Below are 27,442 nucleotides of genomic sequence, written 5' to 3' on the forward strand. Positions count from 1 at the left end.
TGAAAGGTTGGACACCCCTGGTGTAGTCACTCGTTTGGGCGGGGTGGTGGTGGGTTGGACTAGATGACCTGCAAGATCCCTTCCAACTCTGCCTCTGCAGGCCCCGAGGGTGGAAATCCGATCCAGAAGTGCCGCGAATGACCCCCACACACAAACCAGCGCGCTACCTAAACACTTCTGAAACGGGTTTTTTGGGGGGGGGGTTGGAGGGGGGGGTTCAGCTTTGCGCGATCCAGAGCTGGCACCGCGCAGAAGCGCCTGGCCTGCGCACGTGCCTCAGGGGCGAAAGGCAGCTTGCCAAAAGGGCGGCGAGTCGGCAAGGTCGCTCTTATGTCCGGCTTCCCCAAGTGGTCGCAAGCAAAGAGCACCCCTTGACCTGCCCGTCGCTGCCATAAGCCGGCGCCCCGTTCCCAAACGGGGGCTGTGAGGAAGGCCCATTGCGCGGTAGCCGGCTTTCCTCACCCCCCGCCCCGCCCGAACACCTGGCCGGCCAGGTGTCCTTAATGAGGTCCATTCCGTCCCTCTGGCGCCTCCTGGCTGCGGGGGAGGCGTCGCATCTCGCGGACTTCCCGGAGCCTGCTCCGCGCACGCGGGTCTTGCGCTGGGACGGGATGGCGATGGACGGGCGCGCCGCGCAGGATCAGTTCCCTCAGCAAGATGCGGGTAACGCGGAGGGCCCCGGGGCCCCCTATGCCCCTCCCTCCCTCTCTCTCCCCAAAGGGCCCTTGAAACATCCCCTCCCTGCGCCCGTCCCGTTAGAAAAAGGAGACGCGACACGCTTTTACTTATAGAATAACAAGAGTTGGAAGGAACCCTGGAGGTCATCTAGTACAACCCCCTGCTTTGGCTAAGAAGAACGCTCCGTGCGCCCCACAGCAATAGCGTGGGAAAGGGCTCTGCTTTGCAACGGGGAGGCTCTTGGGAAAAGGGTGGGGTACAATACCCCCCACGAAGAGCACACACACACACACACACACACACACACACACAGAGAGAGAGATTGAGAGAGAAGCAAGGATCCGGGTGGGGTTGGCTTGCCTTGGGGTGGGGTGGGTTTTCCTGCCTTGTGGGAACCCTCTCCCTGTGCCTTCCTTCGTGAAGAATGAAATTGCAAGCATAACCTGAAAGGACTCCCGGACCAAAATGCATCGTGGCTTGTTTGGGATTAAGCCCAGCCACAGTTTAAGTGTGATGCAGGAAGCCTCAGTTCTGGGAAAAGGAACCTTGGATATCCTAAGTTGCAAGAACCAAAGCTTTTCATTTCTTTTCAAGGGAATAAACCAGAACGGGATCCCAACCCTTGGGGGAGTGCGAGACAATATTCCAGGGGGTGCAAAAACTTGGGTTTAGAAGTTTCAAAACGATAGTGTATATTTATATAATGATAATGTGCAACAATGGGCATATAGTTATTTTTTTAAAGGGTGCAAGAATACATCAGAAGTGTTCTGGGGGGGAATTGTGGGGATTTTGAGATATAATCCCTGGATTGACTGAATTTTGTTATGTTTGGGAGATTGAAGTATGATGGGGAAAAAATGAGTAATTTTTAAAATATTAAATATAAGTGGCTTAATAGGACAGGGGTCCCCAGACTTGGCAACTTTAACATTCCCAGAAGTCCACAAGTCTTAAAGTTGCCAAGTTTGAAGACCTCTGTAATAGGGGATAATAAATATATGGTGAAAAGAAATGTTATTTATGTTTAAATGAATGAATGGAAAAAAAATAAGGATTATAAAGAGAGAATGGTATTGTCAGAGTTGGAAGATTAGGATGATATATACTTATTTGTATTATCATTGTTAGCATTGCTTAAAAAGGGCATTGACCCAGTCAATGCGCCGTCCACAAAATATGTATGCTGTGAAAGGAAAACTGGAAATATAAGATGAACTAATAAAAGAAGAAGAAGAAGCATTTTAAGGGGTGCGCGTTATAGAAAGGGTTGAATAGCACTTAAGACTTACATATACTGCTTCACGGTGTTTTACGGTGCTTTTTAAGCTGTTTGCAGAGTCCCCTAACAATCTGGGTTCTCATCCAGTTGGCTGGCCAGGAAAAAAAATGTAGTCAAATGTATCAAGCTTTCTGTGACATGAGTTCCCTAAAGTTGCATTTTCTCAGATTTTCCCCTTGAGTTGCTTAGGTCCTTCTGCAAATTTCCCTTCTTTCAAGGAAGCACAGGCCTCTGACATTTGGAGTCCTGCAAACCATGGTTTCAAGCTTAAGGGTGTCTCTCCAAGAATGTGATGGTGGACAATGTGCATTTGACCCCTTAAGGGTGTCTCTCCAAGAATGTGATGGTGGACAATGTGCATTTGACCCCATTTTTTTAAAAATGTCAACAGGAGAGCTGCATCCAGATAGCCCAAGCTCCCATTCCTGCTTTACAAGTGACACCTATAAGCAATAGCAATAACCCTTAGACTTATATACTGCTTGATAGTGCTTTACAGCCCCTCTGTAAGAGGTTTTACAGAGTCAGCCTATTGCCCCCAACAGTCTGGGTTCCATTTTTTACCCACCTCGGAAGGATGGAAGGCTGAGTCAACCTTGAGCTGGTCAGGATCCTGGCAGTGGGCAGAGTATCCTGCAATACTCACTGCACCACCAGGAAGGAGAATGAGAAAGGAAGAAGGAAGGAAGGAAGGAAGGAAGGAAGGAAGGAAGGGCAGTAGCAGAATTATATACCGCTTCACGGTGCTTTACAGGCCTCTCTAAGCGGTTTACAGAGTCAGCCTCTTGCCCCCAGCAATCTGGGTTCTCATTTTTTACCCACCTTGGAAGGATGGAAGGCTGAGTCAACCCTGAACCTGGTGGGATTTGAACTGCCAAGTTGCAGGCAGCTGATAAGTCAACAGAAGTGGCTTGCAGTACAGCACTCTAACCACTGTGCCACCAAGACTCTGTGCCAATGCACATAAAAAGGGTGGAGCCTCAGTCATATGGGCCCAAGCAGCCATCTTGACTTTTCTGACCATGCCCCCCCCATCTTGTCCCACCTATTGAAAAACAGTAAACCAGCCAAAAAACAAAAAATGTTACGATGGAATGGGGCAGTTTAGCAGGTGAGAGTGAAATTCATAGATTTCATAGGTGGGCTGTCTATAAATCATTACATTAGCCCCTGGTTGATGTACCCTTCAAGGAAGGCGTTAGAAGCAGGCATTCAGTTTACAGATTAATGCTGAGCTAACATCTTTCTGTTTCTAAGAGTTAGTGTGGGCCCCACATGTCCCACAAGTAAAGCTTTTTAAAAATTATTTCACATAATATTGATGATTTAAGACTGAGGTGGACGGATTGCTTTTGTGGTGTGGAGACAATAACTTGGTCCTCAACACCAATAAGACCAAGGAGCTTATAGTGGACTATAGAAGGAACAGATCAGACATCCAACCCTTGCTTATCAATGGAGACTGAGTAGAGCAAGTGGCCAGTTTTAAGTTTGTGGTGTTACCCTAAAAAAGGACTGACCTGGGGTGCTCACATTGCAGCCCTGGTCAAAAGGGCCAAGCAGAGATTATACAACCTGAGGCTTCTCAGGAAACAACAACTACATGGAAAACTGCTGGTGACCTTCTACCCGCTGCACCATAGAGAGTATCTTAACTTACTGCACCTATGTCTGGTTTGCCAATTGCACAGGGGCAGATAGGAAAGCACTCCAGAGGGTGAACATCATTGCCCAGAGGATCATGGGTTGCCCTTTTCCCTCTTTGGAAGAGCTTTAGAGTTCCCGCTGCCTTAAGGAAGTTCAAAACTTCTGGAGCCTCTGGGAGGCCCGTTTTTCACCCTCCCCGGGGCTCCGTGTGGGCCTTGTACTTACCTGGCATCCAAAATGGGCCATGTGGAGACTCCTGGGAGGGCAGGATGGGGTGGGCGGGGCCAGCCAGGGGTGGGATTTGCTGGTTCGCCGAACTATGCAGAATCTTAGCTAAACCCATACGAACCCATAGCAGGCCACCCATGATTTGCATCATCAAAGTAAAACTCTGAGAACAACTAGGGTGTCAACTCATAAAATATTTCTATGGTCTTTTTAGAGGTGCCATCAGAAAGGGAGGGGGGAGCAGTGGGCAGCTTGCATTCCATAAATGTTTTCAAAGATAGTTTCTAGGTGACCGAAGTTTCTGCCGTGCAAAATTCTAAGCATGATTGAGGATTCTTGGCTATGGATGTGTCCCATTGGAGGATATGAATTATAATACACCCAGGGGGTGGGGGGAAAACCAGGGTCAAGGGGGACAATGAATGATGTGTCTCAGAGTTGGCTACACCCAGGCAGCGCCGGCATGTTTACTCTTAATAAATCTTCCTTAAATTTTGAAAATTCAGCTAGAGATCTGTGATTTAAATGGGGGTAACTACCAGAGCCCTGACATAGGGAGTAGCTGTCTTGACTCTCTTCCTCATAACCAAACTATTTAAACTTTGCTGTCTCTTATTCCTCTGGAATGTAGCCCCTCTCTCCTGGGAATCCAGGTTTAATTTATTATGCTCAGTGGTTAGGATGCAGCATTGCAGGTTAACTCTGCCCACAGCCAAGAGTTTGATCTCGACCAGCTCAAGGTTGACTCAGCTTTCCATCCTTCTGAGGTTGGTAAAATGAGGACCCAGATTGCTGGGAGCAATATGCTGACGTTGTAAACTTCCCAGAGAGCGCTATAAACCACTATGGGACGGTATATAAGTCTAAGTGCTATTGCTATTCAATTTCTGTTCTGACTCTAAAGTTTGTTTGTTAGGTGTTTTTTTTTAAAAAGACGATGCTTTTTGCAATTTCACCATTGAATATTTCACTCAGAGCTCGGGTTTCTGAGAAGGAGATGGCTTGATTTTGGCTGCATCTCAGGACAAATCGCAACATGCCTTGAATATAATCACTTGAGATTATTTTGACCTTTCACAGCAGGGAAGGAACCTGTGGTGGAAATCCATAAATCGCACTCCCCAGTCAAACTCCCAATCTCAGTCCATGCAACTGGGTTAATTCACCTGGCCTTCTGTCTTCTTCTGCTACCACTTTCCACTTTTAGAATTTTAAAATCGAAAACTTTTTTGGTTGGTTGGTTGGTTGGTTTCGTTTTTCTGGTATTAATGATAACATGGGCACCTTTCTTTTATTATTATTAGTGTACAAGGCCGAATTTGAGGAGGCAGAAGAGAACAGAGTGAGAGAATCACTTCTGTGCACAGAACAATTGGTTCCAAATGAAAACCTGATGAATGAGGTTGGCGCTCAGAGCAGTCTTTGCTCCATGGATCCTATTGTGATCCTTGGTGATCCACCTGGAAAGATCCTGACAAAAGAAGGGAACCCTGAAGTTTCCAAGGAGGAAGAGGAAGTTGATGGAGAGTATTATCTAGACCCCAGGCCAGAATCTCATCTCACACAGCTGACATCTTTAGATGCTCACTCACTCATTTTCTACCAACCTCCCAACCCAACAGCCTGCTATGGTGACATGAACGTTGACCCTCCATTTTTTGAAAGTGAACACAACCAACAACTTGTCCTTCCTTCAAAATCAGAAGAAAAAGTAGACTTGGGCAGCTGGGACGTGATGGAAAAGGAGATCGCCAAAAAGAAAGCCAAGAAGGGCCTTGAAAGGGGAGGTGCTCCTTGTGTCGGGCTGGACAACGAACAAAATCCAGACATCGACCAGAATCTCAACTTGGGCCATCTCACACGCAGGTCGGCCAGAGGTGAGACAGCCAATAACGTGGGCCAGCCGTCTTTCAGGTTCTATTCGGTTCTGATGTCCAAAGGCAACGTAGATGGAATTCAGAAACGAGATTCCGGTTCGCTAAAAATCTCCAAAGAATCCGCTCCACCTGCTCAAAAGAAAACACGAACTTTCTACAACGAAAGTAAGTTACGAGGCATTAACCATGACTAGTTTCAGAGGTGGGATTCAGCTGGTTCTGACCAGTTCTGAGAACCGGTAGTGGAAATTTTTAGTAGTTCAGAGAACCGGCAAATCCCACCCCTGACCGGCCCCTCCCCCATCTCTTCTCCGCCTCCCATTGAGTCCCAGCTGATTGGCTGGGTCTTCTTTGGTTGCCCTGCACAGGAGGACGGAGCTGGAAAGCAGGTTAGTGGGGTGGGGAGGGAAGGGAAGGGGGATTTTGCAGTATCCTTCCCCTGCCACGCCCATCAAGCCACGCCCACAGAACCAGTAGTAAAAAAATTTGAATCCCACCACTGACTGAATTGTATAATTTGGTACTGCAGGCAGGTCCTCGACTTACAACCGCAGTGGAGCCCCAAAATTTCTGTTGCCAAGGGAGACATTTGCTTTGCTGCATTTTGTTCCGTTTTATGACCTTTCTTGCCACCGTTATTAAATGAATCCCTGCCATTGGTAAATTAGTAACAAGGCTGTGAAGTCAATCTGGCTTCCCCATCGACTCTTGCTTTGCCAGAAGGTCACAAAAAGGGGATCACCCGTGATTCTAGGACGCAGCAACGGTCGTAAATACGAGTCAGTTGCCAAGCGTCTGAATTTTGATCACATGACCATGCAATGGTCGTAAGTGTGGAAAACGGTCATAAGTCACTTTTATTCCCAGTGCTGTTTTAACTTTGGTCACTAAATGAACTGTTGTAAGTTGAGGGTGACCTTTAGTCTCCCATTTAACCAGAACATCTTGGAAGAAAGCCACTGTCCCCTGGTTTCCTGGGGCATTTTGTAGTTTCTTCTAATTTCCAGATGTGTATATGGACTTTGGAGAGCAGATGAGAGCTTGGAATTGGAAGTAGGGTTTGTCTCCTCAATCCCATTAGCAACCCTGTCAAACTGCTTGAATTTATTTTGGTTGCAAAACTGATTCATTACCCAGATTCCTTTGCAAAATGATTTCTTCCCAGCCCAGCCTTGACCTTGTAGCTTGGAGAAACCAGCAATCAGTCCGGGCCACCCAAATCTCCACCCAGGTGGCCAGTAAAATGGTTCTATTTAAAGAATCTGGAAAGTTCTCTTCTCTCAGGTCTTTAAAGTAGGCAGGTCAGGAAACAGGCCCCTCTAGCATTTCAGAAACGCTACTTTATAGTTGTAGGCAGGAGTCTCCAAACTTGGCAACTTTAAGACTTGTGGACTTCAACTCCCAGAATTCCTTAGGTGGTTTCTTTTTTTCCCCTCACACCTTCCTCTTTCCCAGGAGTTGTTTACTTTCCCTTAACAATTCTTTTAATAAAAAAACTCACTCCGGATTTTACTCCATAAGTTGTTGCCAACTACAAGGGCGGTGCTCACCTCCACACAAGGCCATTGTGTCAGTGCTGCGCGAAGACATTTCTGTGGTCATGAGGCCAACATGACCTCATAGAGCGCTGTTAACTTCCCACTGAAGTGGTACCTATTTATCTACTCACATTTTCATGCTTTCGAACTATGAGGTTGGCAGGAGTTGAGGTGAGGATGGGAGCTCACCCTGCTCATGTGGCGTTTGGGTCTCAAACCTGAGCTGCTGGCTTTCCACTGACAAATCCAGCATCTTAACTCTTACATTATTCCTTTATCGAGATTATCTTTCCAAGAGCTGCTCTCTTGCCAGCTTCAGCTATTCCTCATTGTGAGGTGCTTGAGCCATGGGTCATAAAGGGAAAGAAAAATGTGACTCTCTTGGTAAAGTGTGTGTGCGTGTGTGTGTGTGTGTTAAAGTCAATGAATATTAACACACATCCTTTTGAAGCTCAGGGGTGATTCCCTAATGTTTCTCTTCCTGGTTGCTTTCTCCCATTATGTTGCTAATTGATTGATGTCATTTCCAGAACAGCTACAGGAACTGGAGAAAACATTCCAAGATGACCATTATCCTGACAACGAAAAGCGCCGAGAAATTGCGGCTTCGATTGGTGTGACACCCCAGCGCATTATGGTGAGTTGAGACCCGCTGAACAGCAGAAAGATAAAACATTGTCATCCAGAAATGTTGCATCCAATATTTCTGGATAAGAATCCAGAGTTAATCATTAATTAACTTAATTCATTAATTAAGAGCCTCTGTGGTGCAGTGGTTAGAGTGCTGTACTGCAGGCCACTTCTGCTGACTATCGGCAGTTCAAATCCCACCAGGCTCAAGGTTGACTCAACCTTCCATCCTTCCGAGGTGGGCAAAATGAGGACCCAGATTGTTGGGGGCAATGTGCTGAGAGGGCTGTAAAAGCACTGTGAAGAGGTATTTAAGTCTAAGTGCTATTGCTCTTCATGAAGCAAGGATCTTGTCTCACGTTCTTAGAGATACCCAAAGTTAGAGGAGGTAGTCCACAACTTACAACGATTCATTTACGGACCGTTCAAAGTTGCAACGGCATGGAAAAAGTGCATTATGACCCTTTTGTTCCCCCACTTACAACCATTGAGGCTTCCCTACAGTCACGTCACAGGTGGTATTCAGCAGGTTCTGACCAGTTCTGGAGAACCGGTAGCAGAAACTTTGACTGGAGATTTTACAATACCCTTCCCCTGCCACGCCCACCAAGCCACACCCACAAACCGGTAGTAAAAAAAAATCTGAATCTCACCACTGAGTCACATGATCAAAATCCAGATGCTTGGCAACTAGGCTCATATTTATGACGGTTGTACTATCCCACGGTCATCTGATCCCCTTTTGCAACCTTCTCCCAAGCAAAGTCAAATTGGGGAAGCCAGATTCACTTGACAGCTGTGTCACAAGTCACATTTTTCAGTGCCAGTGTAACTTTGAATGGTCACTGAATGAATTGTTGTAAGTCGAGGACCACCTGTGCAAATTCCCAGCCAACATAGAAGGTTGGATTAAGGGATCCTCCTGTCTGTCCAAAAAGTTTCTTTGACTAAAGACTTTCCTTTTTTTTTCTCCCCGCTTAGGTCTGGTTCCAGAATCGCCGAGCAAAGTGGAGAAAAATGGAAAAACTGATGGTGAAAAACACTAAGAAATGCCCTCTCGCAGCCCCTGCATTGCCAGTAGATCCTCAGAGAATGGCACAAGGGTGAGGAGACCCTGCCTCTTTCTCTTCAGGACAGCTGTTGGCACTTTCTGAGGAGACCTAAAGAGCTGAAGGGATCCTCCATGCTTGCTTAACTTGGTTTTTTTTCTTTCTTGCAGACGTTTCCTTATTCAATCTAGGTAACATCACCAGTGCTAGTCCAGCATTAGTCACAAGCACTGATGATGTTACCTAGTTGGGTGATGAAACGTCTGCAGGAAAACAGCCAAGCTCGGAGAGCCCCAAGGACTCCTCATTTCAACCCTGAGCTTCAAATATTCTCATTTATTAATCCGAGAGCTGCCCAACACTTCATTATTTTGATAAAGTGGTGAAGAAACCCTTTTGCTATCTTTAGTTTATTTATATTGGCAGTATCCCTTTATATTGGCAATATCTTTATCCCACTGGCTCAGTTCTGCTTTATTAATCACTGTGAGCATAACCTGTGCTGCAAAGCTGGAGTGCGAATCTCATAGTAACTAACTTGGGGGTTCTTGGTCAGGGGTGGGATTCAATTTTTTTTTACTACCGGTTCTGTGGGCGTGGCTTGGTGGGCATGGCAGGGGAAGGATATTGCAAAATCCCCATTCCCTCCCAACTCCTGGGGGAAGATTACTGCAAAATCCCCCTTCCCTCCCCACCCCACTAACCTGCTTTCCAGCTCCATTCTCTTGTGCGGGGCAACCAAAGAAGACCCAGCCAATCAGCTGGGACTCAATGGGAGGCAGAGAATAGATGGGGGCGGGGCCAGTCAGAGGTGGGATTTGCTGGTTCTCTGAACTACTCAAAATTTCCTCTACCGATTCTCCAGAACCTCTCAGAACTGGCTGAAGACCACCTCTGTATCTATCCATCCATCCATCTATCCATCTATCATAACATTTTTTAAAAGTGCAGATTAATAACTAGAGGAAGGGGACTCGGGAGGTGGAGAATAGATGGGGGCGGGTCCAGTCAGAGTTAGTAATTGCCGGTTCTCCAAACTACTCAGAATTTCCACTACCGGTTCTCCAGAACTGATCAGAACCAGCTGAAGACCACCTCTGTTCTTGGTGCTTGAGAGTTTACTTGCAGACATTTCATTATCCAAACTCGGTAACGTCACCAGTGCTAGACCGTAGCACTGATAATGTTATGTAGTTGGGTTATGAAACGTTTGCAAGAAAACCACCAAGCTCAGACTACCTCAAGGGTCCCTCATTTCAATCCTGAGCTACAAATATTGTTCTTTATTAATCCTAGAGCTGCCCAGCAGTTCATTATTTTGAAGAAGCTCTTTTGATGTCTTTACTGTCTTTATATTGCCTCCTTATCCCACTGCCCCAATTCTGCTTAAGTTTTATCAATACCTTTGGGCATAATCTGTGCTACAAATCTGGAGTGTAAATCTCACAGTAACTAACTCTGGGATTCTTGGTGCTTGGTAGTTTTCTTGCAGACCTTTCATTACCAAACTAGGTAACGTCATCAGTAACTAACTGGCTGATGGCATGTTTCTGAAACCTATAGTCTGTTCTGAGGTGGTTCTGTTAATAATCACCAGGACAAACATTTTTAAATTGGATTTTAAAGGGAACCACAAAGGGGATGCATTTAAACCGTGCAGAATGACCAACTAACTTAATTCTGGTTTGGAACAAAGAAAAGCATCCTCTTTTCATGACTCCATAATCCCTTGCTGGGTGATCTGGGCAACTGAATGGAGCTGAGTGTTTACTGGCCAGATGCCCTTCCTGTCACCACTGTGGAGTTTTTGTTTTTTTTTCCAGGAGATATATTCTCATCGTGCCCAGAGAGAGTGAAATATCTGCCTCTACCTAGGATCGAACTGACAGCCTCCTCCTGATCGTGAGGCGAGAGCTCCACCTCTAGGCATACTGCACCACTCATTTGGAACAAAAAAATGCTATAGTAAATTATCTTCTTATCCCTTGACAAGAAGAGAGACAATTCTGTTTTCCACAGCAGACAAGAAAGCCCAATGTATCAAGCAGCAGAAAAAAACACTTAGGCCGTTGCTTTCTAGTCATAATGTTTTCCTTTTCTTACAGCACAACTATGTTGGCTCTGATCAGCGGTCCGACACTGCAAACAATCAACCGAACACGGTCACAATGGGTGCTGCAACTATGAACTATTCGGGATCATCCATCACATTGTCGGCTTCCTCAGGTGAGATCTGTTACACCTTAACAGTGAGCCGCTCACCTTCTTCTTTATCCACAAAGCTGTTTATTTTCTCCTCTTTCTTCATTGTAAAATCACTTCGCACACATATTGAAGTTGAAATTTACGTGGCATGAAATGTGTAGCATATTCATCATTTAAGACTAAGGTCTCCAGCTTCAAAACTTTTAAGGCTTGTGTACGTCAACTCCCAGAATCCCCCCAGCTAGGATGGCTGGCTGGCTGGCAGAGGAATTTTGGCTGTTGAAGCCCACAATTCTTAAAAGTTGTCCAGGTTTGGAGACTCTTGACACCTTTGCCATGCCCATAAAAGAATTATCTATCCCCACATCCATTATTTTTCCTTCCATTTGGAAATAGATCACTGGAGCGTGGATTCAGTGGAAGAATAAATATAACAACTTGCTAAGTCCATGTCAGATCTGGTTTATTGTTGAAATTGTTCAGGTCTTCAACACTGTTCTTTAGATGAAAAGACTTATTACCAAAGGTAGTTGCCAATTATTCTAATCCTGTTTCAGTGGGCGACCTCCCTCCCTCTGGAGGTAGAAAATGTCTTCATCCATTGTATAGATCAGGGGTCGCCTACCTTTTGGACCTCAGGGTCCACCAAACTCATAATTTTAAATCCTGCAGACCAGACAACCTGGGAAAAAAACCCCAAAAAGTCTGCAGGAAAATTTCCCACCCTGTTTTCCTACCGATCGATCATTCTTTATTTGGGATCACAAGATACCATCTCCAGCTCCATTCTTGGGGAAAGAGAAAGAGAGACTTTTGGCTTCATGCAAGGAAAGCAGCAGAAGTCTTTCTTTCTCTCCCCCAAACTCCACCAGAAATGAGGCTTTGTGAGACTTGTCACGCCGGCACAGCTTCTTGGAGCAGGATGCGTTGCAGGGTCCCAAAGACTCATTTCTGGCAGAGTTTGGGAGAGAGGAAGAAAGACTTTTGCTGCTTTCCTTGCATGCAGCCAAAAGCAGAAGAAGAAAGAAGTGGAAAGAAGCATTGCTTTGGGGGTGACATTTCTCTGCAGACCACCAAAATTTTCTCGTGGGCCACCAGTGGTTCCTGGCCCGCTGGTTGACAACCACTGGTATAGATTAGGTGTTTCAACTTCTCCAAGTCAAGAAAAAATCAGGACTCTGCATTCTTGCAGCAATAATATACTGAGCCATGAGATGGCACCATAAGACAATGGTCCCTTCTTGCTTAAGGATGGCCAGGATTCCTGCCTCGCCTTTAATCTACAAGTAAATAAATGGAAAAAAGGCAGGCAGGTGGGCAACATTTTTTTCAGCAGGTTTTCTCTTGTGAGTCTCTCGAGTTTTCTTGCAAAATAGAAACGAGAGATAGGAAGTTGAAAACCATAGCTTACTTTGACTGTTCTGAAATGGGAGACATCCTGTTGTGGTCTGCCAGAACCTGTGGAGACGACAGCAGAATTGGACAGTGGGGAGGAACATGGGCCAGTCTGGGAGTCTGGGGAGGACTTGGATGAGGGTCCTGCATCCGATGCAGAGATGGGGCCAGGACCATCTGGGAGTTATGTGCTGACTCTGGAGCCTCCAGAATCTGACAACAGTGAGGCAGAGGAACAAAGGGAGCCTGTTCCCAGTGTGCATGTGCGCAGAGCTGCCAGAAGGCAAGAACAGTTAAGACAAAGGGGGCAACTTGGGATTAAGGCTGGGAAGTGATTGGCCCTCCCATAAGGCATAAAGGAGGAGCAAAGGGACAGGAACCTTTGCAGGAAGCAACTTTGTTTGCTCTCTTCGGATTAAACCTTGAAACTCTGTGTGGACTTTGTATTCCGTTTGGCTTTTTACAGTTAATTTAGCACTTTAGTTCTTGGCAGCAACTCAAAGGAAATAAAGGTGGGTGCTTATCTCGAGACACTGTTTGGGACTCATTATGGGCTCGGAACGAATATAATTCCCAGCTATTGAAATAAAAAGAGAGTTGTTTTGGAATAAGCGTGTGTTTAATTATGGCCTCAGGAAGCCTTGGTCAGAACACATCCTCGGTTTAGAATAATGGTCGCCAACCAGTGGGCTGGGGACCACTGGTGGTCTGTGAGAAAATTTTAGTGCTCTGCAGAGAAATGTCACCCCCAAAACAATGCTTCTTTCCACTTCTTTCTTCTTTTGCTTTTGACTACATGCAAGGAAAGCAGCAAAAGTCTTTCTTTCTCTATTCCAAACTCTGCCAGAAATGAGTCTTTGGGATCCTGCAAGGCCTCCTGCTCCAAGAGGCTGCACCAGCACGATAAGTCTCACAATGACTCATTTCTGGTGGAGTTTGGGGGAGAGGAAGAAAGACTTCTGCTCCTCCTGCTGCTTTCCTTGCATGAAGGCAGAAGTTTCTCTTTCTCTTTCCGTCTGAGAACGGAGCTGGAAATGATATCCTTTAATCCCACATAAAGAATGATCGATAGGTAGGAAAACAGGGTGGGGAATTTTCCTGCAGACTTTTTGGGGGATTTTCCCAGAGTCTCTGGTCCGCAGGATTTAAAACGATGAGTTTGGTGGACCCTGAGGTCCAAAAGGTTGGCGACCCCTGGTTTAGACCAGGGATGTCAAACCTGATTTCATAGAGGGCCACATCAGAGTTGTGTTTGACCTCGAGAGGCCAGGGTGGGCATGGTCAGTTCGATGTCACTCATTTGAGGGGCGGGGGCACCGGTGGTGGCTTGAGCACTCTGCCAGCGAAAACGGGCTCCCGAGCTCCGTTTCCCCTGCGACAGCCTCCGGCAACCCTTTGCCTGTGAAAACTGAGCTTGGGAATGCCACATACGGCCCTCCCGAGCTTCATTTTTGCTGGCAGAGACTCTGCGGGCCAGTCATTTGCTGTTTCCAGGGTGGTCCCCCCAGGCCTAGAGTTTGACCCCCCTCCCGGGTTAGACAAGATAGGAGAAGACCCCCGACTTCCTGGACGCCATTTTGTGCTGTGGTTTGTGTAAACCACAGACTTCCTGGATGCCATTTTGTGCTTGCTTCTGATGGACCAAAAGAGTTGGGACCACCTGCTGCAAAAAGAGAACTTCTCTTTGAGAATTTCAACTTGAGAAGGTCTCAAGTTGAGCAATACAATTTGCATTTGACTACTAAAAAAAAAGAACCAGGTGGGAACTGTTAGTCATCAACCATTCTTTTTTCTCATTATAGACTCTGCTTATATAAAAAAAAGCAATGTATGCTGCCACACCTCTTTTTTTAAGTAGTTTCCTTGCCTGAAAGGGGGAAAAATACATTAAGAAACAAAAGGAAGAGGTTCCAAAAAAGCCCAAAGAAACCCTACTTATCTAAGGAGGCTTTAGCTTGTTATGGTAAACTCATGTTATAGTCCATTCTTCATCCCATCTTGATCATCATGTCCTTTTAATGACCCCATAATTCCTTGCGGGGTGGAGTCTGGGCAGTTGAATCGAGCTGAGTGTTTACTGGCTGGATGCCCTTCTTATCACCAGTGTGGAGTTTTGTTCAGGAGATACAGTCTCATTGTGCCCAGAGAGAGAAATACCTGCCTCTACCTAGGATCGAACTCACAGCCTCCTGATTGCGAGGCAAGAGCTCCACCTCTTGATCATCAGATTAAAATTAACCATCCCTGCAAATGCACTCAAAGATGAGACCTCACTGTCCATTATGCAAGATTCAAGGTGATAATTTAAAAAATAAAAAAAACTCTCTTGAGTTGCAGTTCAGGCCTGGAGACCAGGGCTCTAATGTCACAGAAGAAAGAAATGAAACCATTGCAGGAAAAATGCCAGCCTCAGAAAAACACCAAGAACCCATATTTGGAAAACACCGTGAACTGGTATTCTTTAAACCCACCAATGCACTGAGACAAAGGCTTGTCCACCCTAAAGATCATGCACCAAAACGTATGAAGAGTAATGTAATTGTATGCAGTCCAGTGCAGTGAGCAGTGTTCAGAAATCTAGATTGGAGAAACCAAGAAGCCTTTGCAGGATTTGGGTTTGGCTAGTCTGGAGAAAAGAAGGATCAGGGGTCTTCAAAACTTGACAGTTTTTAGACTTGTGGACTTCAACTTTCTCCTCCAGTCATGTTAGCTCAGGAATTCTGGGCGTTCACAAGTCTTTAACTTGCCAAGTTTGAAAACCCTTGGGTTAGGGGATGACATGATAGCAGTATTCCAATATTTGAGGGGCTGCCACAAAGAAGAGTGGGTCAAATTATTCTCCACAGCACCAGAGGACGAGATAAGAAACCACGGATGGAAACTAACTAAGGAGAGAAGCAACCTGGAATTAAGGAGAAACTCCCTAACAGGGAGGACAATTAACCAGTGGGACAGCTTTGCCTTCAGAAGTTGTGGGGGCTCCATCACTGGAGGCTTTTTAAGAAGAGATTGGACAGCCACTTGTCTGAAATGTCTCCTGCCAGAGCAGGGGGCTGGACTAGAAGACCTTCCAGGTTCCTTCCAGCTCTATTCTATTCTAAGAGGATGGCCCAGGACAGAAGAAGCAACACCACAGGACTAGAATCAGGCATTATATGTTCCCTTAAAAGAAAAAGGACCATAATGTTTACATTTTGGACAGGGAAGCAGTGAAATGTTTCAAACCAAAAAAGAAAAGAAGTCCAATTGCTATGACTTAGTAAAACCACACCTAGAATATTGAATCCAGTTTTGGTCACCACACGATTAAAAAAAAATGTCGATGCTCTAGAAAGAGTGCAGAGAAGAGCAACCAGGATAATCAGGGAGCGGAGACTAAAACATATGATGAACGATTGCAGGAAATGGGCTTGGCTAGTCCAGTGAAGAGAAGGACCAGGGGAGACATGATAGCAGTTTTCCAATATTTGAAGGGCTGCCACAGAGAGAAAAGGGTCAAGCTATTCTCCAAAGCACCTGAAGGCCAGACAAGGAATAATGGTTGATAACTGGTCAAGGAGAGATTCAACCCGGAAATAAGGAGAACTTTTCTGACAGTGAGAACAATCAACCAATGGAAAAGAAGTTGCCTTTGGAAGTTGTAGGAGCTTCATCACTGGAGGCTTTCAAGAAGAGACTGGCCTGCCATCAGTCAGAAATGGCGTAGGGTCTCCTACTTTGGGGGAGAGGTTGGACTAGATGACCTACAAGGTCCCTTCCAACTGTTAATCTGACTCAAGACTCCTTAAAAGCATTTACTTTTTTCCTCCAGTGCTGGGATAAGATGAGGCTTCAACACATCTGAAGTTTGACTTGGCATCAGGTTTTGGTTTTTTTGCTCCATTTTTAAATCGTTGGGTTATTAGAGTTTTAATATGGTTTATACATTTGTTTTAATTTTTTATTAGAGCTGCCCAGGATTTGTTATGAGTGTCTGTATAAATCTTTTAAATAAAATAAATATGATGATTTCTGGTCATCGTCAATGGATTTTTGTGGGCACCAGGACTGAAATGACAAGTCTTTAGGGATTTGTTTGTAGATAAGAAATATGGGAAAAAGAAAAAGTCATTTCCTGTAATTTAAGAAGAAGTAATAAGCTACTGAGATTGTTTATATTTGCGATGAAATTAGGAAATTGTGTGTGTCTGTGTGTGTGTGTGTGTGTGTGTGTGCTTTCCGTTTCTCTCTTTTTTTTTCCCGGCCACTTCCAATCTTTCATTTATTCTTTTATCTCTTTCAGTTTATATTAGTTTTTGATGTTGTAATGACAATCTTTAATAAACAAAAAAAGAATATATTTTAAAAAAAGAGAAACATGTTCTCACATTTTTGCAATGTTTTCATAGTAGTGTACATTTCTATTCGTGTCAATTAAAGTCATTTGTTACAAGTGAATCTATAACTTATTTCTTAAATCCTTACTTTTTGTTATGTTATCATTACAATTATAATACAATATTTATTTAATTATATTACTTTACATATACGCATAGCCATATATACATTTATCCTTATTTCCATTTTCCCTTGTTGTTTGTTTAATCAGTTTCACTAGACATCTTTACTTCCTTTTTATACAACCATTTGTACCATATATTCCAAATTGTAAAAAATTCTTAAAGAGACGGCCTTTCTTTCCAAATGGGTCTTAAGAAGTATGAAATATAAATAATACAAAGAAGGAGAGGAAAGGAGGAAGGGAAGGGGAGAAGAAGGAGGAAGGGAAGGGAAGGAAAAGAAAATAAAGGGGAGGAGGAGAAAGGAATAGGAGAGGAGAGGAGGAGGAAGGGAAGGAGAGAAGGAATGGAAAAGAAAGGAAAGGAGTGGAGGAAAGGAGAAGGAAAGAGAAGGAGAAAGGAAAAGAAAGGAAAAGAAAAGGAAGGAAAGAAAAAAAGAATGAAAGAGACGGAGGAGGAGGAAGGAAGGAAGGAAGGAAGGAAGGGGGGAAAAACCTGAGCCCCTTTCAAATCCTCCAAGGAAAGGAGTGGAGGAGGAAAGGAGGAAGGGGAAAGAAGGGGGAAGGGAAGGGAAGGAAAAGAAAATAAAGGGGAGGAGAAGGAAGGAATAGGAAAGGAGAGGAGGGGGAAGGGAAGGAGAGGTGGAAGGGAAGAGAAAGGAAAGGAGTGGAGGAGGAAAGGAGGAAGGGGGGGAAGAAGGGGGAAGGGAAGGAAAAGAAAATAAAGGGGAGGAGGAGAAAGGAATAGGAGTGGAGAGGAGGAGGAAGGGAAGAGAGGGAGAGAAGGAATGGAAAAGAAAGGAAAGGAGTGGAGTGGAGGAGGAAAGGAGAAAGGAAAGGAGAAGGAGAAAGGAGAAGAAGAAAAGAGAAGGAAAGAAAGAAAAAATGAAAGAGACGGAGGGAGGGAGGGAGGAAGGAAGGAAGGAAGGGGGGGAAAAAACCCAAGCCCCTTTCAAATCCTCCAGAGTCCCCAACCTTGAAGAGTACAATTATTTAGTGTCCAAAACAAAATAAAAGACTACATCGTGAAAGGGATACGTGAGGTAGCTAAGAATAGGAGGAAGAAACATAACAAGGGAGAAAAAAAAGATCAATAGAAATAAATAAATAAATTGGGGGGGGGGGTTCTATTTCCAATGGAGGCTATAATGCCCCCATCAAAAGAGATTGGGACGGGGTCATGGAGGTGCAACTGAAAAGCCAGCCAAAGGCCCCCTTGTCTTGGGCCATTCTTGATCTTGAAAGCTTCTTGTTGAAAGCTTGAGAGCCTCTGTTGACCCGCTGAGTCCTCTGTTGACTTCTGACACTTGGGCCGCTTCGTATTTTCCTCGATCCTTCAGAAACAAGTTTTCTATAACCGGACTGTTTTGCATCTGGGGAGCTGCAGTGCGAGATATCTTTCAGTATTCCTTCCACCCGCCAACAATTGCTGGGAACTCTCAGTCTTTCCGTTTGTCTTTCATCTCCCTCCCTCCTTTTTTTCCCCCCTTCGCAGTTGCCTCGGTTCCCAGCAAGACGAGCTGTGGTGGCTCCCTCCAGACCAAGGCCCCCACCTCCCAGAGTTCCTTGGGATCCCTCCGAAAAGAGCTGTTCCCTCCGATCCCAAGCCCTCCGCCCATTCGCCGGACCAACCTTCCCTTCAACCTGCTCCTTAACACCAATCCCTACATCATCCCGTTGATGCTGGAGGATGGCCTGGGCAGCGAATGCAGCTCTTCCAGCCGGGAGAGCAGCTCCAGCGACGCCCACACCTACGGCGTCCGGGGTCAAAGGTAAGCAAGCGGCCCAGAAGCAGGGGGGGAAAAGGACGGAAGGTTACCTGGCCACTGGGTCCCCAGGGAGCAACAACGATCCATCCCCTGGAAAGAAAAATTACATCCCATTGCTTCCAGCTCTCGTCTGTGGGATTCCAGACCCAAATGGGTCACAGGCAGGGGTGGGAGGCTACCGGTTCGTACCGGTTTGATCGAACTGGATGTTAATTTCACATCTCGTTCACCGAACCGGTAGTTGCGATGACTGGCTGGCCATGCCCACCACGCCCCTCCCAGGAGGCTCCATTTTGGATCCCAGATAACTCCAGGGTCCATGCGGAGGCTCGGGGAGGGCGAAATAGGGGCCTCCCAGAGGCTCCGGAAGGCTGGAAAGGGTCCCGTTTGTGGCCTCCAGAGAGCCTCCGGGGTGGGGGAAAATGGGCCTCCTGGGAGGCTCCAGAAGGCCGGAAACAGGCCTGTTTTCAGCCTTCTGGAACTTAACAGGAGTCCCATTTCCAGCCTCCAGAGAGCCTCCGGGTTGGTGGGAAATGGGCCTTACAGAGGCTCAAGGAAAGTCTCTGGAGCCTAGGGAGGGGCAAAATGGGCCTCCTGGAGGATCCAGAAGTTTCCGGCCTTTCGGAGCTTCCGGGAGGCCCATTTTCAGCCTCCAGAGAGCCTCTGGAGTCCGGGGAGGGCAAAAATGACCCCCACACACACTATGGTGCAGGATGCCGACTATGCCACGCCCACCATGGCCACGCCCACCCAGCTACTGGGTAGAGAACCAGTTGCTAAATTATTTGAAGCCCACCCCTGGTCACAGGACTTTTCTCATCTAAAAGGTGCATCAGGCAGTCTGCAGTACAGATAGTTCTCAACTTATGACCCCTGTCAAGAGGGGTTATAAAATCAAATGCGGCCACATGGTACCCCATTTAACAAGCAGCCTGATGAAGTGAACTTTGCCCCATTGGATGTCCTTTCTGGCCACAGTTGTTAAGCGAATCATTGCAGTTGTTAAGTTAGTCATGCAGTTATTAAGCGAATCTGGCTTCCCCGTTGACTTGGCCCATCCGAAAGTCCCAAAATGGTCACATGAGCTCAGGACATGGCGACCGTCGTAAAGGCATGACAGTTCCTCTGCGTCCGAATTTTGATCACGTGACCCTGGGGATGGTCATATAAGTGTGACAAAAGCTAAGTCGGTGGGGAAGCCAGATTCACTTACCAGCAGTGGCAAGAAAGGTCGTACAATGGAACAAAGCTCACTGAATGAATGTCTCAGTCAACAACATAAATTTGGGGCTCCTACGTCACTCTTTTTCAGTCTGTTGTACTTTTGAACAGTCGCTCAACCAATGGTTGTAAGTTGAGAACTTACCTGCATAAGAGAGTTTCTTTGGAATAACCTCAGTAGTGTTATATGATGACACAAGGCCGGAGGGTCAAACTAGATTTCATTGAGGGCCATATCAGGACTGTGTTTGACCTGAGGGGGCTGGGGTGGATGTGGCCGGGATGGGCGTGGCTAGGGTGGGTTTGGCCAGCTCAATGTCACTTGTGTTAGGGGGCATCTGTGGTGGCCAAATGCTAAGGCAGGACTTCCTTCCTTCCTTTTCTTCTTTTTCCTTCCCTCTTCTCCTTTCTTCTTCCTTCCCAACTTTCCTTCTTTTACCTTCTTTGCTCCCTTCCCCTCTTCCCCTCTTCCCTGTTTTTCTTCATCTTTCCCTTTCTTCTTTCCTTACTTCCTTTTCTTCTTTTTCTTTCCTTCTTCATTCTCCTTCCTTCCTTCCTTCCCCTCTTTCCCTATTTTTCCTTTCTTGCTCCCTTCCCCCTTCCCTTCTTTTTCTTCATCTTTCCTCTTTCCCTTTTCTTCTTTTTCCTTCTTTCTTCATTCTCCTTCCTTCCTTCTACTTTCCTTATTTTTCCTTCCTTGCCCACTTCCCCTCTTCCCTTCTTTTTCTGTCTTTCCTCTTTCCCTTTCTTTCCTTACTTTTCTTCTTTTTCTCTCCTTCTTCATTCTCCTTCCTTCCTTCTTACCCTCCCCTCTTCCCTTCTTTTTGTCTTTCCTCTTTCCCTTTCTTCTTTCCTTACTTCCTTCTTCCTTCCTATTTTCCTTCCTTCCTTCCCCCTTCCTTGTTTTTCATTCCCTGTTCTCTTCCCTTCTTTTTCTTTATTTTTCCTCTCTCCCTTTCTCCTTTCCTGTCCCTTCTTGCAGGTTCAAATGCAAAAGGGGAAACATTTCTCCTTTTGTTTTTAGTTTGTTTTGTTAGCCCTCTGCCTGTGAAAACGGAGCCTATGGGGGCTGCGCACGACCCCTCCAGACCCCATTTTCGCTGGCAGAGGCACCACGGTCCAGTCCTTTGCTGTTTCCAGGGTGGCTCTGCAGGCCTTTTAAGTTTGACACCCCAGATATAAGGACTCGTCAATAGTCCTGCTTCTAAACAACAACCGGTGAATTTCTTTCTTTCTTCTACCTGAGCACCAGTTCACCTGTGGACTGCAATTACCCTGAACAACTGGAGTCTACAAGCAACCTTGAAGCCTCCTGTTTCCACCCAAACAGCCATCCTGGTGTGCATCAGCATGACCAGTATCCCCAACACGAGACGTCTCACTTCCCAATCCATCTTTCTGGCAACGCCTTGCCTAGTGTCCGACTCACAACAGCGATACCCAGTAAGTCCACCACATTTTTCTCGCTCCCTGGCAGCAATGGACTTGTGACCTATGGAGCAGCTGAGTGTTCTCAAGGTTTCCTACAGAATCATGTAGGAACTCACCTCCTACTACAGCCATCAGCGGGGAGCTCAGGTGAGTACAGCACCTCCTAACAGAAGGTCTGTCCCAGTGGTGGCTAAGCTTTTGGGGCTCCTGTGCCAAAAATTGCACGCATACTTGCGTGCCAGTACCCGGAAGGCAATGCACGTGGCCCCTCCACGGCCCTGCGTATGCACGCGCGATCCCCCCGCACCACCCCCTTACCTGCACTGCGCATGTGCATGCCTCCCAGCTGATTTTTGGCCCGTTTGAGGTCTTTTTCGGCCTCGAGGGAAGCCTCTGCAGCCTTTGCAGGGTGAAAAATGGGCCCATTTCATCACTTCCAGTATTTCCGGAAATACAGGAAGTGACAAAACGGGCCTGTTTTCCGGCCTACAAAGGTTGCAGAAGCATCCCTCAAGCCTCGAGGAGGCCAAAAAAAGGCCTCAAATGGTCCAAAAATCATCTGGGAGGCGTGTGCATACGCAGTGAGGTAAGTTTGGCTTGCATACCCACACAAATGACTCTGAGTGCCACCTGTGGCACGCGTGCCACAGGTGCACCATCACGGGTCTATCCGTTATCAGGATTTCTTTCTCAAGGGTTGGGAAAAGGCAAACACCCTTTGTTGGTGTTACGGACACCCCTCAAGCTAACAGCCGCAAGTGAGCTCAAAATTTATCTTGCTGAGTGAAACATTGGTTGTGTTTTGCCCTGTTTTACGATTGTTCTTGCCATGGTTGTTAAGTGAATCACTGCAGTTGTTAAGTTAGTAACACGGCGGTTAAGTGAATCTGGGTTTCCACATTGGCTTTGCTTGTCAGAAGGTCACACATGACCCCAGGACACTACAGCTATCATAAATGTGAACCAGTTACTAAGCATCTTGCCAGAGTATATTCATAGTGGAATAGAGCTTAGTAACCAGGTCAGCCAATGAGAGCTGAATTGGGGGCTGAAACTTAAGAGAGAGAATTGGGGAATGGTTTATCTCTGTGCTTAGCTCTAAAGTGAACTAGCTTGCTTGCTGAACAAAAGTGAAACTGAGCTCTGCTCTGCTCTGAACTGGAGCTGTAACATGTCTGCTTCTGTATCGTGCCCCTGTTAGAATCTGACTCTGAGGGAGAGGAAGAACAGCTGACAGGGAGTGAGAGTGTGGCTCCTGAGGTTGTGGAAGAAATTGGGGAAGGAAATAGGCCGGCTGGACATTCAGAAGAAGACCCAAGTTCATCCCCTCTTCATCCTAGGGCATGCAGGGAGGAACGGATAAGGGAGAAATATGAGTGGTATGGTCTATGTGGGAGGAAGGGGCCCTGATCCCCTTCATGGGCTGCAGCTGTGCAGACTGTTTAAAAGGACAAACTGCACATGACCCAGTGCTGGAAGCAAAGCGTGAAATAATTCTAGTCTTTCAGTTCTTATCTGAGTTTTGGCATCCTTCCCAGTATGTGTATTTTGATATCTGTGGATGTCTTCAAGCCCTTATCCTGCCTTGTCTCATAAATTGCTTCAGTGTGGTTTGTGTTGTTGTTTTTTCTATTTACAGTATAATTTATATGTATTTTGAGTTTGAACAGCATTTTTTCCTTTTCGGAACTGTTTGTGGGGGAGTTGTTTTCTCCAGTCAATGATAATTGGACCTTTGAAGCCAAGTTGAAGGAATTAAAAGGACTTCACCTGCTTTTGCGACTTAGTTGCTTTTGTATCCCACCTTGGGTCATCACATTTTGTTTGTGTTTGCTTGTTACCTTTCCACATTGGAAACATTAACTTATTTTATATAAAATAATGCAGTTTAATGAATCCTGCTGAGTCAGTCATCTGTGTGTTTTCTGGACTTGAATTTATGCTGCAAACACTTTTAACACATCTGAATTTTGATCACGTGATCATGGGGATGCTGCAACCCTTGTAAGTGTGAAAAATGGTCATAAGTCACTTTTTCCAGGGCCGTTGTAACCGAATGGTCAGTAAATGAACAGTTGTAAGTTGAGGACTACCTGTGTTGTCTTCCAGAAAGATACTGTGGAGAATCCCATAATTAGGGCCTTCAGCAGCATGCAGCCACTCCTGGCTGACCTGTCATGCCCTTGGTGGAGGCTGACTCTGAGGGACAGGAGGAACAGCCGACAGGGAGTGGAAGTGTGGCTGCGGAGGTTGTGGAGGAGGCTGGGGAAGGGCAGAGCCTGACTGGGCAGTCAGAGGAAGACCCAGGCCCATCCCTGCTCCATCCTAGGGCATGTAGGGAGGAGAGGATAAGGGAGAGGTGTGGTCTACTCGGGAGGAGAGGGCCTTGATCCTCTTCATGGGCTGCAGCTGTGACAACTGGATAAGAGGATGGGCCTGCGTACTGGCGAGTGCTGGAAACAAAGCGTAGAAATATCTCTAGTTTATGGTTCCTCTCTGAGTTTGGCGTCCTTCCCAGTGTCTGTTCTGTTATCTCTGGATGTCCTCCAGCCCTTATCTTGCCTGGTTTGTGTTGTTTTTTACTCTTTATAATTTAAATGGAATTTCATCCTTCTTGTAACTGTTTGCGCAGGAGTTTTTTGTCTCCAGTCAAGGATATTTGGAGCTTGGAAGCAAAGTGAAGGAATAAAAGGGGATTCACCTGTTTTTTGTGACTCTGTTTATTTTGTATCCCATCCTGGGTCAGCACATGACCATAACAAGAGGTTTTGATCTGTGGAGATTGTCAATCATGCGCGTGGTAGTCCCCAAGGTACTTTTTTTCCGCAAAAGGCAACTAGACCTTCTTGTGAGTTCCACACACCCCCTTTGAAAACACTTTGCTTCTCATTTGCTCAAAACTGGAAACAGGACACTATCCCTTCCAAGTCAGCAATAATAAAAAAGATCCTCGAATGTGCTAAAATAGACAGGTTAACAATGATATTAAAAAATAAAGAAGAGATACTGTAAGATATGGAATGTTTGGTACGAGTGGTTAGAAAGAAGACGCAAAGGCAGCCATCGACAGCAAAACTGAGAAAGTGTTAATTAATTAATGATGTATATATATGTATGTATACATACATATACATACATACATATATATATAGATACGTTAATAATTTTATAAGTTAGATCGAGAAATAAGAATATAAGTGAATAAGAATGGAGAAGTAATTTATCTAGTTTTAGACTTTATTAATTAGTGTGAACACCGTTTGGGAATCGTAGTGTCTTTTTTAAAATGTTGAAATGTTGAATAAATAAATTTAATAATAATAAAAAAGAAAACGTTTCACTTCTCATCCAAGAAGCTTCTTCAGTTCTTCAGAACCTTTGGTTCCGAAGAACAAGAGGTCCAGGCTTGGTTCATAAAGTTGGGAGGTCAGGAAGAGAACAACAAATCACTTCTGTATTGTTTGCACAAGATAACTTACAAGAAGCCCAAACTTCAGGGAAGCTTCTTTGCGTACCTCCTGAGGGCCACCTGACTTAGTTGATCTAAGCAGGGCAGTCCTGACCTCTGTAACCTTTGGACAAGCAGAGTCAATAATAGGGAAGCCAGATTCATTTACCAACTGACTTAACAGCGGTAGTGATTCATTTAGCAAGAACAGTCGTAAAATGGGGCAAAACCAGAGGTGGTCTTCAGCCGGTTCTGACCAGTTCTGGAGAACCAGTAGTGGAAATTTTGAGTAGTTCAGAGAACTGGCAAATACCACTTCTGACTGGCCCCACCCCCATCTATTCTCTGCCTCTCATTGAGTCCCAGCTGATCGGCTGGGTCTTCCTTGGTTGTCCTTCACAGGAGAATGGAGCTGAAAAGCAGGTTAGTGGGGTGGGGAGGGAATGGGGATTTTGTAGTATCCTTCCCCTTACATGCCCACCAAGCCATGCCACGTACACAGAACCGGTAGTAAAAAAATTTGAATCCCACCCCTGGACAAAACTCACTTAAATGCCTCACTTAGCGATGGAAATATCGGGCTCCGCTGGTCGTAAGTCAAAGACTACCTTTACCATTAGTTAGCATTGGGTCTGGGCTAGTGGATGGTTTTGGTGCCTTCCCGCTGGGGGCTGCCGATTAACGAGTGGTGGTTCTTCCTTTCTTCAGGCTACCTCCCTGCTTTTCAGGCTTCCCCGTGGAATGAGTTTTCCATGCAAGGACCATCCTTCACCCACTCCTTCTCCTCCCCAATACCATTTTCCGGCTTGGCGACGATCGCGGGGGGCTCTGCCCAGCAGGCACCCTTTGCCCTGAACCAGTCCCTGCCTGCCAGCTCCTGCTTCCTCCAGCTGCCAAAGGGCCCCGGGCCTGGTGCCACCTTGCTGTTTACCACCAAGCCAGTGGTGCCAATGAATCTGGAGCCCCCGTCTCAGCCACTGCCCAAGATGCTGGCAGAAGAGGACTCGGATGCTGACAATGGTCCTCAGGAGATGGAGAGTGAGTCACCGCCACGTTCGTGTGTCTGATCCAAAATAAAGACAGTCAGGATTTGGGGATTCCAGGAAAGAAGCCTTAAGAAAGAGCAGAGCATTTGGGAGGAAACCAAAGCTGCTTCTCTGGCAGAACATAGAATAACAGAGTTGGAAAGGACCCCCTTCTAGGCTGGAGCAGGAGGCCTCATACCAGTTCAGACAATTGACTGTCCAGTCACTTCTTAAAAGCCTCCAGTGATGCAGCACCCACAACTTGTGAAGGTCACCTGTTCCGTGGGTTGATTGCTCTCATTATTAGGAATTTTCTCCTTACTTCTAGGTTGCTTCTCTCCTTGGTTAGTTTCCTTTCCTTGTTTCTGCTTTTTGGTCCTTTGGAAAATAGTTTGACACCCTCCACCCATCTTAGTAGCAGCCCCTCAAATATTGGAAGACTGCTATCATGTCACCCCTAGTCCTTCTTTTCATTAGACTAGACAGACCCAATTCCAGCAACCTATCCTTATATGTTTATCTATCATCTATCTATCTAATCTCTCTCTTTCTCTCTCCCTCCCCCCCCCTCTCTCTATATATACATATATATACATACATACATATATATATATATGTTTATATATATGTTTACATATATGTTTATATGTTTTCCTAAGTTTTCACGGGTACTAACATGTATGGTTTTCAGCTTTGTTCGGGTATTTCCCCACGTCATTATAGTTGTGCTTTTAAAGTTGTAGCAACATTTCAGCAGAATCTCATCTGCCATCATCAGGCTTCTGTATTGTGTCCGTCTGTGAGTCAGACTTTTACAGTGGTTTAAGTTTTAAATTTGGGGCTAGCCTACTGCTGTGCCAGAATGGTTTTTTCTTCATCCTGATTGGTTGGGAGTCTTGGTCTGTGTTTATTGGTCTTGGAGTTTGCTGTGTTCTGCTTGATTGGTGTTTCTAATATCTTCTGTCTGTTTTGTGGCTCTTTTTGTGTCTTGATTGGCTGGCAACATTGTGTTCCTGTATCGGAGGCCTTTAGTGCAGCTTGGCTCCAAGTAAATGGACGGCTATCATTTGTTAGGAAGCTAGGTTTTATCTGGGTGCCTGGTTGGGGTGGAGAACGAGAGAGCACGGGGCATGTGTTCTGCAATGATGAACCAAAGGAGGACACCACATAAGAGGGCTTTGTGGACAACCCAAGCATCAGATTAGCTCCTAAATGACCTTTTGTGTTTGGCGCGCTGACAGTTTGATTGCATGTTGCTTTTGACTCTCTTCCCTCAACCCAGACAATGCCTTCACAAGACTGACCTGACTCACTGATCCTTATCTTTTCAGATTTCTCCGAAGGCAGCAAGATAGGATTCAACTTTTCTCCTCGTCAGGCGAGAGATGAGAAAACAGCCTGATTCCCGTTAAGCCATTCTTGGCAAGATCAACAGAAACACGATATGCTTTGAGTGTAAGCATCTTGGAAAACCGAACAGAAGGAAAAATACTAGTATTGTCACTACAGGACGTGTTCTTA

At 45.8% G+C, this 27,442-nt stretch overlaps 1 protein-coding gene across 1 annotated transcript; it reads left to right on the forward strand.

Annotated features, from left to right (window-relative positions):
- The first annotated feature begins 503 nt into the window (after positions 1-503).
- Positions 504-27,442, forward strand: NOBOX (NOBOX oogenesis homeobox). The gene is made up of 9 exons (XM_087935484.1): positions 504-663; positions 5,140-5,877; positions 7,781-7,887; positions 8,862-8,983; positions 18,287-18,477; positions 18,523-18,799; positions 21,237-21,595; positions 25,605-25,949; positions 27,253-27,442. The coding sequence occupies exons 1-9, from the start codon at positions 504-506 to the stop codon at positions 27,321-27,323; spliced, it is 2,370 nt and encodes a 789-aa protein (XP_087791610.1). The 3' UTR covers positions 27,324-27,442.

The sequence above is a fragment of the Pseudonaja textilis genome, chromosome 5 (genome assembly GCF_049901715.1).
Source record: "Pseudonaja textilis isolate UNSWEBS1 chromosome 5, rPseTex1.2, whole genome shotgun sequence".
Taxonomy (NCBI): domain Eukaryota; kingdom Metazoa; phylum Chordata; class Lepidosauria; order Squamata; family Elapidae; genus Pseudonaja; species Pseudonaja textilis.